The sequence below is a fragment of the Piliocolobus tephrosceles genome, chromosome 11 (assembly GCF_002776525.5).
Source record: "Piliocolobus tephrosceles isolate RC106 chromosome 11, ASM277652v3, whole genome shotgun sequence".
Classification (NCBI taxonomy): domain Eukaryota; kingdom Metazoa; phylum Chordata; class Mammalia; order Primates; family Cercopithecidae; genus Piliocolobus; species Piliocolobus tephrosceles.
In genome coordinates this window covers 127,237,862-127,249,154 of record NC_045444.1, presented here as the reverse complement: position 1 = coordinate 127,249,154, position 11,293 = coordinate 127,237,862, and the positions used below count along the sequence as shown (strand labels likewise).

General features: G+C 54.8%; 1 protein-coding gene across 1 annotated transcript in view; it reads right to left on the bottom strand.

Annotated features, from left to right (window-relative positions):
• Positions 1 to 3,264: 3,264 nt before the first annotated feature.
• ANO7 (anoctamin 7) overlaps positions 3,265 to 11,293 on the bottom strand; it is a 48,809-nt gene continuing 40,780 nt past the window's right edge. Inside the window, exons 20-24 of the mRNA XM_031936563.1 lie at positions 10,964 to 11,149; positions 4,681 to 4,771; positions 4,154 to 4,273; positions 3,982 to 4,032; positions 3,265 to 3,720 (exon numbers count right to left, since the gene is read on the bottom strand). Coding sequence (XP_031792423.1) covers positions 3,664 to 3,720; positions 3,982 to 4,032; positions 4,154 to 4,273; positions 4,681 to 4,771; positions 10,964 to 11,149 — 505 coding nt within the window. The 3' untranslated portion in view covers positions 3,265 to 3,663. The remainder of the gene's footprint in view (positions 3,721 to 3,981; positions 4,033 to 4,153; positions 4,274 to 4,680; positions 4,772 to 10,963; positions 11,150 to 11,293) is intronic.

The window sequence follows — 11,293 nt, the reverse complement described above, 5'->3', positions numbered from 1 at the left end:
TCAACACTGTGTTCAACGGCCCCTCGAGAGCCACATTAAGGGAGACCCAGGTGTGGTCATGGCAAGAGGGTGGCTGCCTGTCCCTGCCCTCTGGCCACCAGCCAGCAGCTGCCCTGCAGCCCTCCTCGTTGAGGGTGGACAACTGTCCTTGTGGAGCAGCACCTGCCACTCCCTTTCAGGACTCTGCCAGCCTCAGTGGCATTCCTGGCACCCTGGACCCGGCTCGTGAGTTATGATGAGCTGAGTTAGGGGGTGGGGGGGGGGGGGGGCGGGGGGGGGTCGGGGGGGGGGGGGGGGGGTGCAGGCGGAGGCCTCGGCTGGAGGAGGAGGGAGGGGTTTGAGTGGGAGGAGCTATCCCCGGCTCCTGAGTGGCAGGAGGTAACAGGGAAGAGTCAAGAGGGAACTGGTGTTGGTGCTGCTGACTGGGCTGGTCCCCACCTGGGAAGACGGGTGTGGTAGCTCCTCTTAAAGCCAAACATGTTGGCCGGGCACGGTGGCTCACGCCTGTAATCCCAGCACTGTGGGAGGCCACGAGGTCAGGAGATTGAGACCATCCTGGCTAACACGTGTCTCTACTAAAAATACAAAAATTAGCCGGGCGTGGTGGTGGGAACCTGTAGTCCCAGCTACTCGGGAGGCTGAGGCAGGAGAATGGCGTGAACCCAGGAGGTGGAGCTTGCAGTGAGCCGAGATCGCGCCACTGCACTCCCAGCCTGGGCCAGAGAGCTAGACTCCCTCTCAAATTTTTTAAAAAAGCCAAACATGTTTACCCCGACCCAGCAGTTCTGTTGGACCCTAAATATGCAAAACCCCCAGCAGAGCACGCCCGCACCCCACAGCACGCCCGCACCCCCAGCAGAGCACGCCCGCACCCCCAGCAGAGCACATCCGTACCCACAGCAGCGCACACCCGTACCCACAGCAGCGCACACCCGTACCCCCAGCAGAGCACGCCTGCACCCCCCAGCAGAGCACATCCGTACCCACAGCAGCGCACACCCGTACCCCACAGCAGAGCACCCACAGCAGAGCGTGCCTGCACCTCCAGCAGAGCAGCACACCCGCACCCAGAGCAGAGCAGTACGCCCGCACCCACAGCAGAGTGTGCCCGCACCCCCAGCAGAGCAGTACGCCCGCACCGACAGCAGAGCACGCCCGCACCCCCAGCAGAGCACCCACAGCAGAGCGCGCACCTGCAACCCCAGCAGAGCACAACTGCAAATGACCCAAGCCAAACATGAAGCAGCCCAGCAGCAGGAGGGGCTGCCACAGATGCTGGGCACAGATGGAGCTCGCGCAGTGTCCCACGATAGATGCCAGACAGCGTCCCCAGTTCCATCCCTGCTTGGTGGCCACCCTGGATGGGAGAGGGTCACAGGCAGGGTAGGGCGCATGTGGGCATTGGGGTCCTGGATGGGAGAGGGTCACAGGGTAGGGCACACGTGGGCATCGGGTGATGTGAACTTGCCTCTGACCCACATGCTAGTTACAGGAGTTTGTTCACCTGGAAGCCTGTGTGACCTGAGCATTTTCTTACGTTTCAATAAATTCACCTTAAAACTTTGGAGTTGAAGACAGCAACAATAAAAGCAACCAGCTGGAAGGAGGTACACGTTGGTTTGTAATAAGCACTCTACTGAGCAAAGCACACGTGGAATGGCTGAGGGGGTCCCCGTCTCTGTAAAAGTTTCCGAGGTTCCCGCCCCGGGTCGTGTGTGCTGTCCGCCATGCTCTGGCCCGTGGTGTCCAGCCTTGGAACCCCGTGAGCCCCTCATTCCTGCCGGAAGAGCCCTTACATGCAGGCAGAGCACAGTGCTCTTAAGAGGCAGGTGAACAAGTGGCAAATCCTAAAGAAATGCCACAAGCAAGCACGCTGCCCTCAGGCCAGGCATCGCTGTGGATTAAATAGACTGCAGGTGAAGGTGTTCAGGAGGAGGCCTTTTCCGTGGAGTAAGTTCGGCAGCACTCATCAGAGCACACTAAAACCACATATTCTGGGCCGGGCGTGGTGGCTCATGCCTATAATCTCAGCACTTTGGGAGGCTGAGGTGGGCGCATCATGAGGTCAGGAGATCGAGACCATCCTGGCTAACACGGTGAAACCCCGTCTCCACTAAAAATACAAAAAAATTAGCCAGGCGTGGTGGTGGGCACCTGTAGTCCCAGCTACTCAGGAGGCTGAGGCAAGAGAATGGCGTGAACCCGGGAGGCAGAGCTTGCAGTGAGCCGAGATTGTGCCACTGCGATCCAGCCTGGGCGACAGAGACAGAATGCATCTCAAAAAAAAAAGAAACCACATTTTTTTTCCCCTCGAGACAGAGTCTCACTCTGTCACCCAGGCTGGAGTGCAGTGGCGTGATCTCAGCTCACTACAACCTCCGCCTCCTGGGTTCAAGCTATTCTCTTGCCTCAGCCTCCCAAGTAGCTGGGATTACAGATGCCCGCCACCACACCCAGAATAACTTGTATTTTTAGTAAAGACAGGGTTTCACCATGTTGGACAGGCTAGTCCCGAACTCCTGAACTCAAAATCCTCCTGCCTCGGCCTCCCAAAGCGCTGGGATTACAGTTGTAAGCCACCGCGCCCAGCCAAAAACCACATACTCTTTTTGACACTTAAGTGCCACCTGTAGAACTCCAAGGAAGTCAATACAGATGAGCACAGACTCATTTGTCAGCAAGTGGACGGTTACACTGGGAATGCTGTGGGGCAGCAACAGCCAGGGGAAGATTCACGTGGCTCCTCAGCACAGGGCAAAACTGCACGTCACGCTGCGATCCAGGGTGGAAAACAATTACGTATAAACACAAAACCTTCTGGGGGAAGAGCCACCGTATCCATGCTTCCTCCTCTCATTCCAAAACCTCCCCCATTTGGGTGCTTGCTGTGTACTACGCCCCGAGGAACAGAGAGAAAAAGAGCAAGAGGGGCCCTGGGCCAGGGGCCAGGAGCTGGGAGAGGCAGGGAAGTCAGGCAAGGATCAAAAGGACACGTTTAATTGCCGCAGAAGACAAAGAGACACTGTCAGAGGCTGCCTATGGTGGCTAGGGGGAAAGGGGAACCTGATTCAAGAAACAGAAGCATCCAGAGGACCCAGACAATTGGGAATGGAGGGAGGGGGTGAACGGGCGCTTGCTGTGGCCGGGGACACAGAGGTGCAGGTCTGAGAGCTGGGCTGTGGGTGATGTCCCTGCACGGACAGCGCAGGGAGAGGCAGGTGGGTCCAGAGGACCCGAGAGAGACAGGCCCTGTGCTCTGCAACATTCGAGGGTCAGCAGGTGTAAGAGGAGAGGGTGATGCTGCCAGGGGCGGTGAGGACCACAAAGCCCACCGGCCTGATGAGAACTGTTGTGTCCAGGGGTCTGGGGAGGCCACCGAGGGACAGGGGAGCCTTGGGTGCAGGGGCCCCTTGGGCTTATGTCTGGGAATGGGAAACAAAGAGGTCCTTGTGAGCTGACAGTCCCTCCCTGCTGGGGATGGAGTGACAGGTGCTCTGAGGAGAAGCCGGCGCTGGGGGGAAGCAGGCAATGTGCCCAGAGATGACGGCACGACAGCAGCCAGCGGTTCACACAGCCATTGCCTGAGGGAAGAGGAAAACGACACGGCTCACAGGGCTCAGCAGGGGCCGCTCCCCTAAGGGCCACCAGATGTCCCTCCAGGCGTCACTGCCGCAGCTGGCTGGCTTTGGGAACCCTGAAGGGTGTCCAGTGGGGGCTGAGCTGGGGAAAGGGTTCGGGGCAGGGACAAGTCAGACTAGGGCCAGGAGCAGGCCATGGCCATGAGGCACAGTGAGCAGCTGGGCAGGGCCCTGTGACCTCAGGGAGTGCACGGGGCAGGAGTGCACGGGACAGGGGTGCACGGGACAGGGGTGCACGGGGCAGGGGTGCACGGGGCAGGGGTGCACGGGGCAGGGGTGCACGGGGCAGGGGTGCACGGGGCAGAGATGCACAGGGCAGGGGCCTGGCTGCTCCCAGACTTGCCTCTGAGCCCTGGGGCTGCTCATCCTTTGCTCCGTTTGTTCCAAAAAGAGCCTGTCGCCAAGAAAGGGCAGCAAGAGGAAGAGGGATGTGACTGTGTCCGGAGGTGCAGCAGCCACTGACAAGGACAGGGAGAGGGCTGGGGGGAGGGCTGAGACTGGGCTGTGCAGTTCACCTCATTCTCGGCCAGCGCCTGCTTAGCCAGGTAGTACTCCCGCTTCACTTTGATCTCCACAGACTCTGGCATGTCTGGCACCAGGAGGTCCAGGAGCCGGCCAATGGAGAAAACCACATGCTGGGAGCAGAGGAAGGTACTCACCCCACCCAAACGCCCAGAGTGGCCTTCACAGGCCCAGGCAGCCCAGGGCTCCAGCGCCTGCTCCCAGCTGTGGGTGGAGCTAGAAAGCAGCTGTGCAAGAAAAGGAACCCCAGAAGGAGCAGAGGCCACCCCAGCTTCGTGGCCCTGGAGCTCCTGTGGAGACACCCACAATGCCCAGGCACGCACGTCCACACCACAACCCGGGGATGAGGCCAGGCAGGGAAAACGCAGGTGCAGAGAAGAGCTCTGATTTGACCAAGATGACAAGATGACAGGAAGCAGGACGTGATCGCACCGACCCCTCACCACGTGCTTGAATTAGGCAAAGCACAGGGTGGGGGCGTCATGCCGTGGATGGGAGAACCAGCAGGTGCCCCGGCTACCTCAAACACAATGACAAAGGCCAGGCGGATGGCAAGAAGATTCCAGTAGGTCTGGGAATAATGTCCATCATCACCCCGGAAAGCCCGATACCTGCAGCAGACACAGGACTCAGTAGGTGGCGCCAGGGCGGAGCGCTGGCTGGGCAGGGGCCTCTGGAATTAGCCTGTCTCCCCTTTTTCCACCGTTTCCCTCTCAGATCCCATGTTCCAGTCCTGGCTCTTCATCGAGGGTGCCTGGAATGGGGGTTATCCCCAAACGGGATACTCTGATGATACCTGTGACCTGTGGGTTCCAGAGGCAAATGGGCTGGACATTGGGCTAAACTGGGCCCCCTCCCAGGGGAAACGCTTCATTTTCTAGTAGATGTGACAGTCCAGTAAGTCTGTGCTGCTACGGATGACGTCAGTCTACTTACACGGTGAAAACACGCCGCCTGCTGGCCTCTGTGACATCAGCAGTGCACCTGCTCAGACTGTCCCTGTCCCGCAGTGCCCTCCCTCCCTAGCATAAGCCACACTCGGCTTCACTTGCTATTTCAGACTCTGACATCTTCCTGTGTCTCTGTCACATGGTCAAGATGTGACATTCCATTTTCTTTTCTTTTTTTTTTTTTTGAGACGGAGTCTTGCTCTGTCCCCCAGGCTGGAGTGCAGTGGCGCAATCTCGGCTCACTGCAAGCTCCGCCTCCCGGGTTCACGCCGTTCTCCTGCCTCAGCCTCCTGAGTAGCTGGGACTACAGGTGCCTGCCACCTCGCCCGGCTAATTTTTTTTGTATTTTAGTAGAGACGGGGTTTCACCGTGTTAGCCAGGATAGTTTCGATCTCCTGATCTCATGACCTGCCCGTCTCGGCCTCCCAAAGTGCTGGGATTACAGGCGTGAGCCACGGTGCCCGGCCCCATTTTCTAATATAAAGTTACATGTTGCACTCCATGAAAACCATTACCAGGGCCAACTTTGTAGGAAAATTAAAAAAAAGAAAAGAAAAAGAGAACCAAATATTGAAAGTTAAAAATAAAAATCCCTCAAATGAATGGGATGAACTTTTAAGTGGCTAGACACAGCAGAAGAGAGACTGGGGATGGGGAGACAGTGACGATGAGACCACCCTGCAGGCAACACAGCACACTCGCCACCGGGGGAAAGTGGGCCACAGCCCAGTGCGAGTTCCAGATGACAATGGACAAGCAGAGAAGCTTCGCTGGAAGGAGTAAGATGGAGACATTTCCAGAACTAAACAAAGACGTAACTCTTTCAGCTGGGCGTGGTGGCTCACGCCTGTAATCCCAGCACTTTATTTATTTATTTATGAGATGGAGTCTTGCTCTGTTGCCCAGGCTGGAGTGCAGTGATCTCAGCTCACTGCAACCTCCGCCTCCTGGGTTCAAGTGATTCTCCTGCCTCAGCCTCCTGAGTAGCTGGATTATAGGCCCGTGCCACAAGGCACAGCTAATTTTTTGTAATTTCAGTGGAGACGGGGTTTCACCATGTTAGCCAGAATGGTCTCAATCTGCTGGCCTCAGCCTCTGAAAGTTCTGGGATTACAGTCATGAGCCCCCGCACCTGGCCATCCCAGTGCTTCAGAAGGCTGAGGCAGGTGGATCACTTGCAGTCAGGAGTTTGAAACTAGCCTGGCCAACATAGTGAAACCTCCATCTCTACTAAAAATACAAGAATAGCTGGGTGTGGTGGCAGACACCTGTAATCCCAGCTACTCGGGAGGCTGAGGCAGGAGAATCTCTTGAACCTGGGAGGTGGAGGTCGCAGTGAGTCGAGATCGGGCCACTGCACTCCAGCCTGGGCGACAAGAGTGAAACTCCATCTCAAAAGAAAAAAAAGAAAGAATCTCTTCCCTTTGGAAGGCCACTGTGGGAGGCCGAGGTGGGCTGATCACCTAAGGTTCAGAGTTCGAGACCAGCCTGGCCAACATGGTGAAACCTTCGTCTCTACTAAAAATACAAAAAAAAAAAAAGTTATCTGGGTGTGGTAGTGCATGCCTGCAATCCCAGCTACTTGGGAGGCTGATGCACGAGAATCACTTGAACCAGGAAGCGGGAAGCAGAGGTTGCAGTGAGCCCAGATCATGCCACTGCATTCCAGCCTGGGCGACAGAGCGAGACTCCGTCTCAAAAAAAAAAAAAAAAAAAAATTGCCGGGTGTGGTGGCTCACACAAGGTCAGGTGGATCACAAGGTCAGGAGATCGAGACCAGCCTTGCTGACACGGTGACACCCCATCTCTACTAAAAATATAAAAAATTAGCCGGGCATGGTGGCGGGCGCCTGTAGTCCCAGCTACTCGGGAGGCTGAGACAGGAGAATGGCTCATTCCTGGGAGGCGGAGTTTGCAGTGAGCCGAGATCGCCACTGCACTCCAGCCTGGGCAACACAGTGAGATGTCATCTCAAAAAAAAAAAAAAGAAGAAGAAAAAGAAAATACGACAGGCGCAGTGGCTCAGGCCTGTAATCCCAGCACACTGGGAGGCCGAGGTGGGCAGATCACCTGAAGTCAGGAGTTCGAGACCAGCTTTGCCAACATGGTGAAACCTCATCTCTACTAAATATACAAATATGAGCCGGGGGTGGTGGTGGGCGCCTGTAATCCCAGCTACTCGGGAGGATGAGGCAGGAGAATCGCTTGAACCCAGGAGGCGGAGCTTGCAGTGAGCTGAGATCGCACCACCGCACTCCAGCCTGGGCGGCAGAGCAAGACTCCATCTCTATAAATAAACAAATAAATCATTTCCCTTGATTTGTTTTAGCAGCAAGCATCTGTCAAGGTATTGCTTTCACTTTTTTTTTTTTTTTTTTTAAACAGAGTCTCATTCTGTTGCCCAGGCTGGACAGTGATGCGATCTCAGCTCACTGCGACCTCCGCCTACTGAGTTGAAATGATCCTCCTGCCCCAGCCTCCAGAGCAGCTGAGATTACAGGTGTGAACCGCCACACCCAGGTGTTTCGTTTTGTTTTGTTTTTGAGATGGAGTCTCTCTCTATCGCCCAGGCTGCAGTGCAGTGCAGTGCACACGGCTCACTGCAAGCTCTGCCTCCCTGGTTCATGCTATTCTCCCGCCTCAGCCTCCCAAGCAGCTGGGACTACAGGCGCCCGCCACCACACCCAGCTAATTTTTGTATTTTTAGTATAGACGGGGTTTCACCGTGCTAACCAGGATAGTCTCCATCTCCTGACCTCATGATCAACCCGCCTCAGCCTCCCAAAGTGCTGGGATTACAGGTGTGAGCCACTGCACCAGCGTTTTCTTGTATTTTTAACAGAGACGGAGTTTCACCATGTTGGTCAGGCTGGTCTCGAACTCCTGACCTCAAATGATCCGCCTGCTTCAGCCTCCCAAAGGGCTGGAATAACAGGCATGAGCCACCATGCCAGGCCAAAATTCTTTTTTTAAGAGATAGTCTCTGTCTCTGTCGCCCAGGCTGGAGTGCACTGGCATGATCACAGCTCACTGCAGCCCTGACCTTCCAGGCTCAAGCAATCCTCCCACCTCAGCCTCCCACGTAGCTGGGATTACAGGTGCATGCCTCCAAGTCCAGCTAATTTTTTTTATTGAGGTCTCACTATGTTGCCCAGGCTGGTCTCAAATTCCTGGGCTCAAACAGCTTTCCCAACTCAGCCACCTAAAGTGCTGGGATTACAGAAAACATTTTTCTTTTTTTTTTTTTTGAGACACAGTCTCACTCTGTCGCCCAGGCTGGAGTGCAGTGGCACGATCTTAGCTCACTGCAACCTCCACCTCCTGGGTTCACGCCATGCTCCTGCCTCAGCCTCCCGAGTAGCTGGGACTACAGGCGTTCGCCACTATGCCCGGCTAATTTTTTTGTATTTTTAGTAGAGATGGGGTTTCACCGTTTTAGCCAGGGTGGTCTTGATCTCCTGACCTCGTGATCCGCCCGTCTCAGCCTCCCAAAGTGCTGGGATTACAGGTGTGAGTCAGCCTCCCAAGTACGTGGGATTATAGGCATGTGCTACCACACCCAGATAATTTGTGTGCGCGTGTAGGTGTTTTTTTTTTTTTTTTTTAGATGGAGTCTCGCTCTGTCACCCAGGCTGGAGTGCAGTGGCAGGATCTCAACTCACTGCAAGCTCCGCCTCCCAGGTTCACGCCATTCTCCTGCCTCAGCCTCCTGAGGAGCTCGGACTACAGGCGCCCACCCCCACACCCAGCTAATTTTTTGTATTTTTAGTAGAGATGGGGTTTCACCATGTTAGCCAGGATGGTCTCGATCTCCTGACCTCGTGATCTGCCCGCCAGTGCCTGCCAAAGTGCTGGGATTACTGGTGTGAGCCACCGCACCCAGCCCATGTGTGCAGTTTTAGTAGAGATGGGGGTTTCACCACGTTGGCCAGGCTGGTCTCGAACTCCTGGCCTCACGTGATCCATCTACCTAGGACTCCCAAAGTGCTGGGATTATAGGCATTAGGTACCATGCCAAGCCAGAAATATTCTTAAATGCTATGAATGCTTCCAATCAGAAAAGCCAAGTCACAAAAGAATAATATTTCCGAAGAACCAAGAGAAAATAACTCAACCTATACTTTTATACCCGCTATTTGAAGAACAAAAATGCATGGAGATATTATCATACATATGCATGATACATCTCTCTATGCAGACGTATGTGTATGCATTTTGGCATATGAAGAGCCCACCAAACACACGCCTTTTGTGAAATAATTTTTTCTTTGTTTGTTTTGAGACGGAGTCTCGCTCTCTCGCCCAGGCTGGAGTGCAGTGGCAAGATCTTGGCTCACTGCAAGCTCCACCTCCCAGGTTCACCCCATTCTCCTGCCTCAGCCTCCCGAATAGTTGGGACTACAGGCACCTGCCACCACGCCTGGCTAATTTTTTGTATTTTTAGTGGAGACGGGGTTTCACCGTGTTAGCCAGTATGGTCTCGATCTCCTGACCTTGTGATCCGCCCACCTTGGCCTCTGAAAGTGCTGGGATTACAGGCGTGAGTCACCGCGCCCGGCCTGAAAGAATTATTGAAGGATGTATTTCAGCAAGAAAAAAAAAAAAACTCAGGGAAGGCAATACATAAGAAATTACTTTAACCACAGAAGTTAAAATACACAAATAAATTTGATGAACAGATGACTGAAAATGTTTTTTCACGTGTGTTTTTAACAGTAAAGCTAAAACTCCATGGAACAATAATAAGATGGAGAGACTGGTGCCCACTAGGTGGTAAGGCATGTGAAGATCCTAGTCATACACAGAGAGAGGAAACAAAACGGAATTCATTCAGGCTTATATATTAGGATTATATATAGTTAAGAATGTGTGCTGGCTGGGTGTGGTGGGTTGTGCCTGTAATCTCAGTGCTTTGAGAGGCCAGCGCACTGCTTGAGGCCAGGAGTTTTGAGACTAGCCTGGGTAACATAACATAGTGAGACCCCCCCCCCCCTTAACAAAAAAAAAAAAAAAAAAAGGCCAGGCCTGGGGACACATGCCTATAGTTCTGTCTACTCAGGAGGCTGAGATGGGAGGATTGCTTGAGCCCAGGAATTCTAGGGTGCACTGAGCTATAATTGTGGCACTGCATTCCAGCACGGGATACAGAGCAAGACCCAGTCTCTAAAAAAAAGAAAAAGAAAAAAGAATGTATGCTAAACATATGAGTAACCCGTAAAATAATAGAAATATATGCCATCAGTTCCAAATAAGCAAAAGAAAAAAAAAAACCAGAACACTTTTACCTATCCACCAGAAGTCAGGAGAGGAGGAATAAAAGGGTCAAGAATAAAAGGAAAAAGTAAGTATCCATTATGAAGAGATCACAAGTACGAATTCAGATGCAACTAAAAAGTTCAAAATACATAGAGCAAAACCTGCGCCCTACACGAAGAAACTGATAATTCTATGGTTTCCTAATTTTACTGTTCAGATTTGCTCCACAATTAGGAGACTATGATGTTTTTCAAGTTTATTGAAACACATGCAAAACTTCGTTGTAACCAGATCACAAAAGGAAGTCTCCACAAACGCTGGTGAAGTACATCCTATCTGCTCTGCGGGTTCTACGACCAACCAGCAATTCACCTAGAACCCACGATTTGCCCGTCAGCCCCGCAAAGCTCTGTCCCTTCCCGCGGGGAACCTCCCCCCAGCCCCCGCCCAGGGCGCCCCCAACTCCCTCCCTCCCCTGGCCTTCCCCGCGGCGCCCGCCCCTCCTGGCTCCCACCGCCGCACCCCTACCCGACCCGGGCCGGAGCCTCCGCCTCGTCCTCGTGCGCCCGCGGCCCCTCCGCCCCGCGCGGGACTCACCTGCACGTGCGGTTGTGCGCCGCGGCGAACGAGGGCGGGGAGCGAGCCAGCGTGAAGTTGACGAAGCCGCGCAGGTCGTGGGCGCGGGTCCACCGGTAGTAGGCGCGCGGCAGGAAGTCGGACGAGAAGGCCAGGAGGAAGGCCTGGGCGCCGGAGGGGTCAGTGCGGGGCAGCCTCCGCTCCGTCCCCGCTGACCTCGCCCCCGCGCGCCCCCGCTCCTCCCCCGCGGACCCCGTCCGCGCTCCGCCCCCGTTGACTCTGCCCCCGCGCGACCCCGCTCCGCCCCCACTGCCCACGCTGACCCCGCCCCCGCGCGCCCCCGCTGACCCC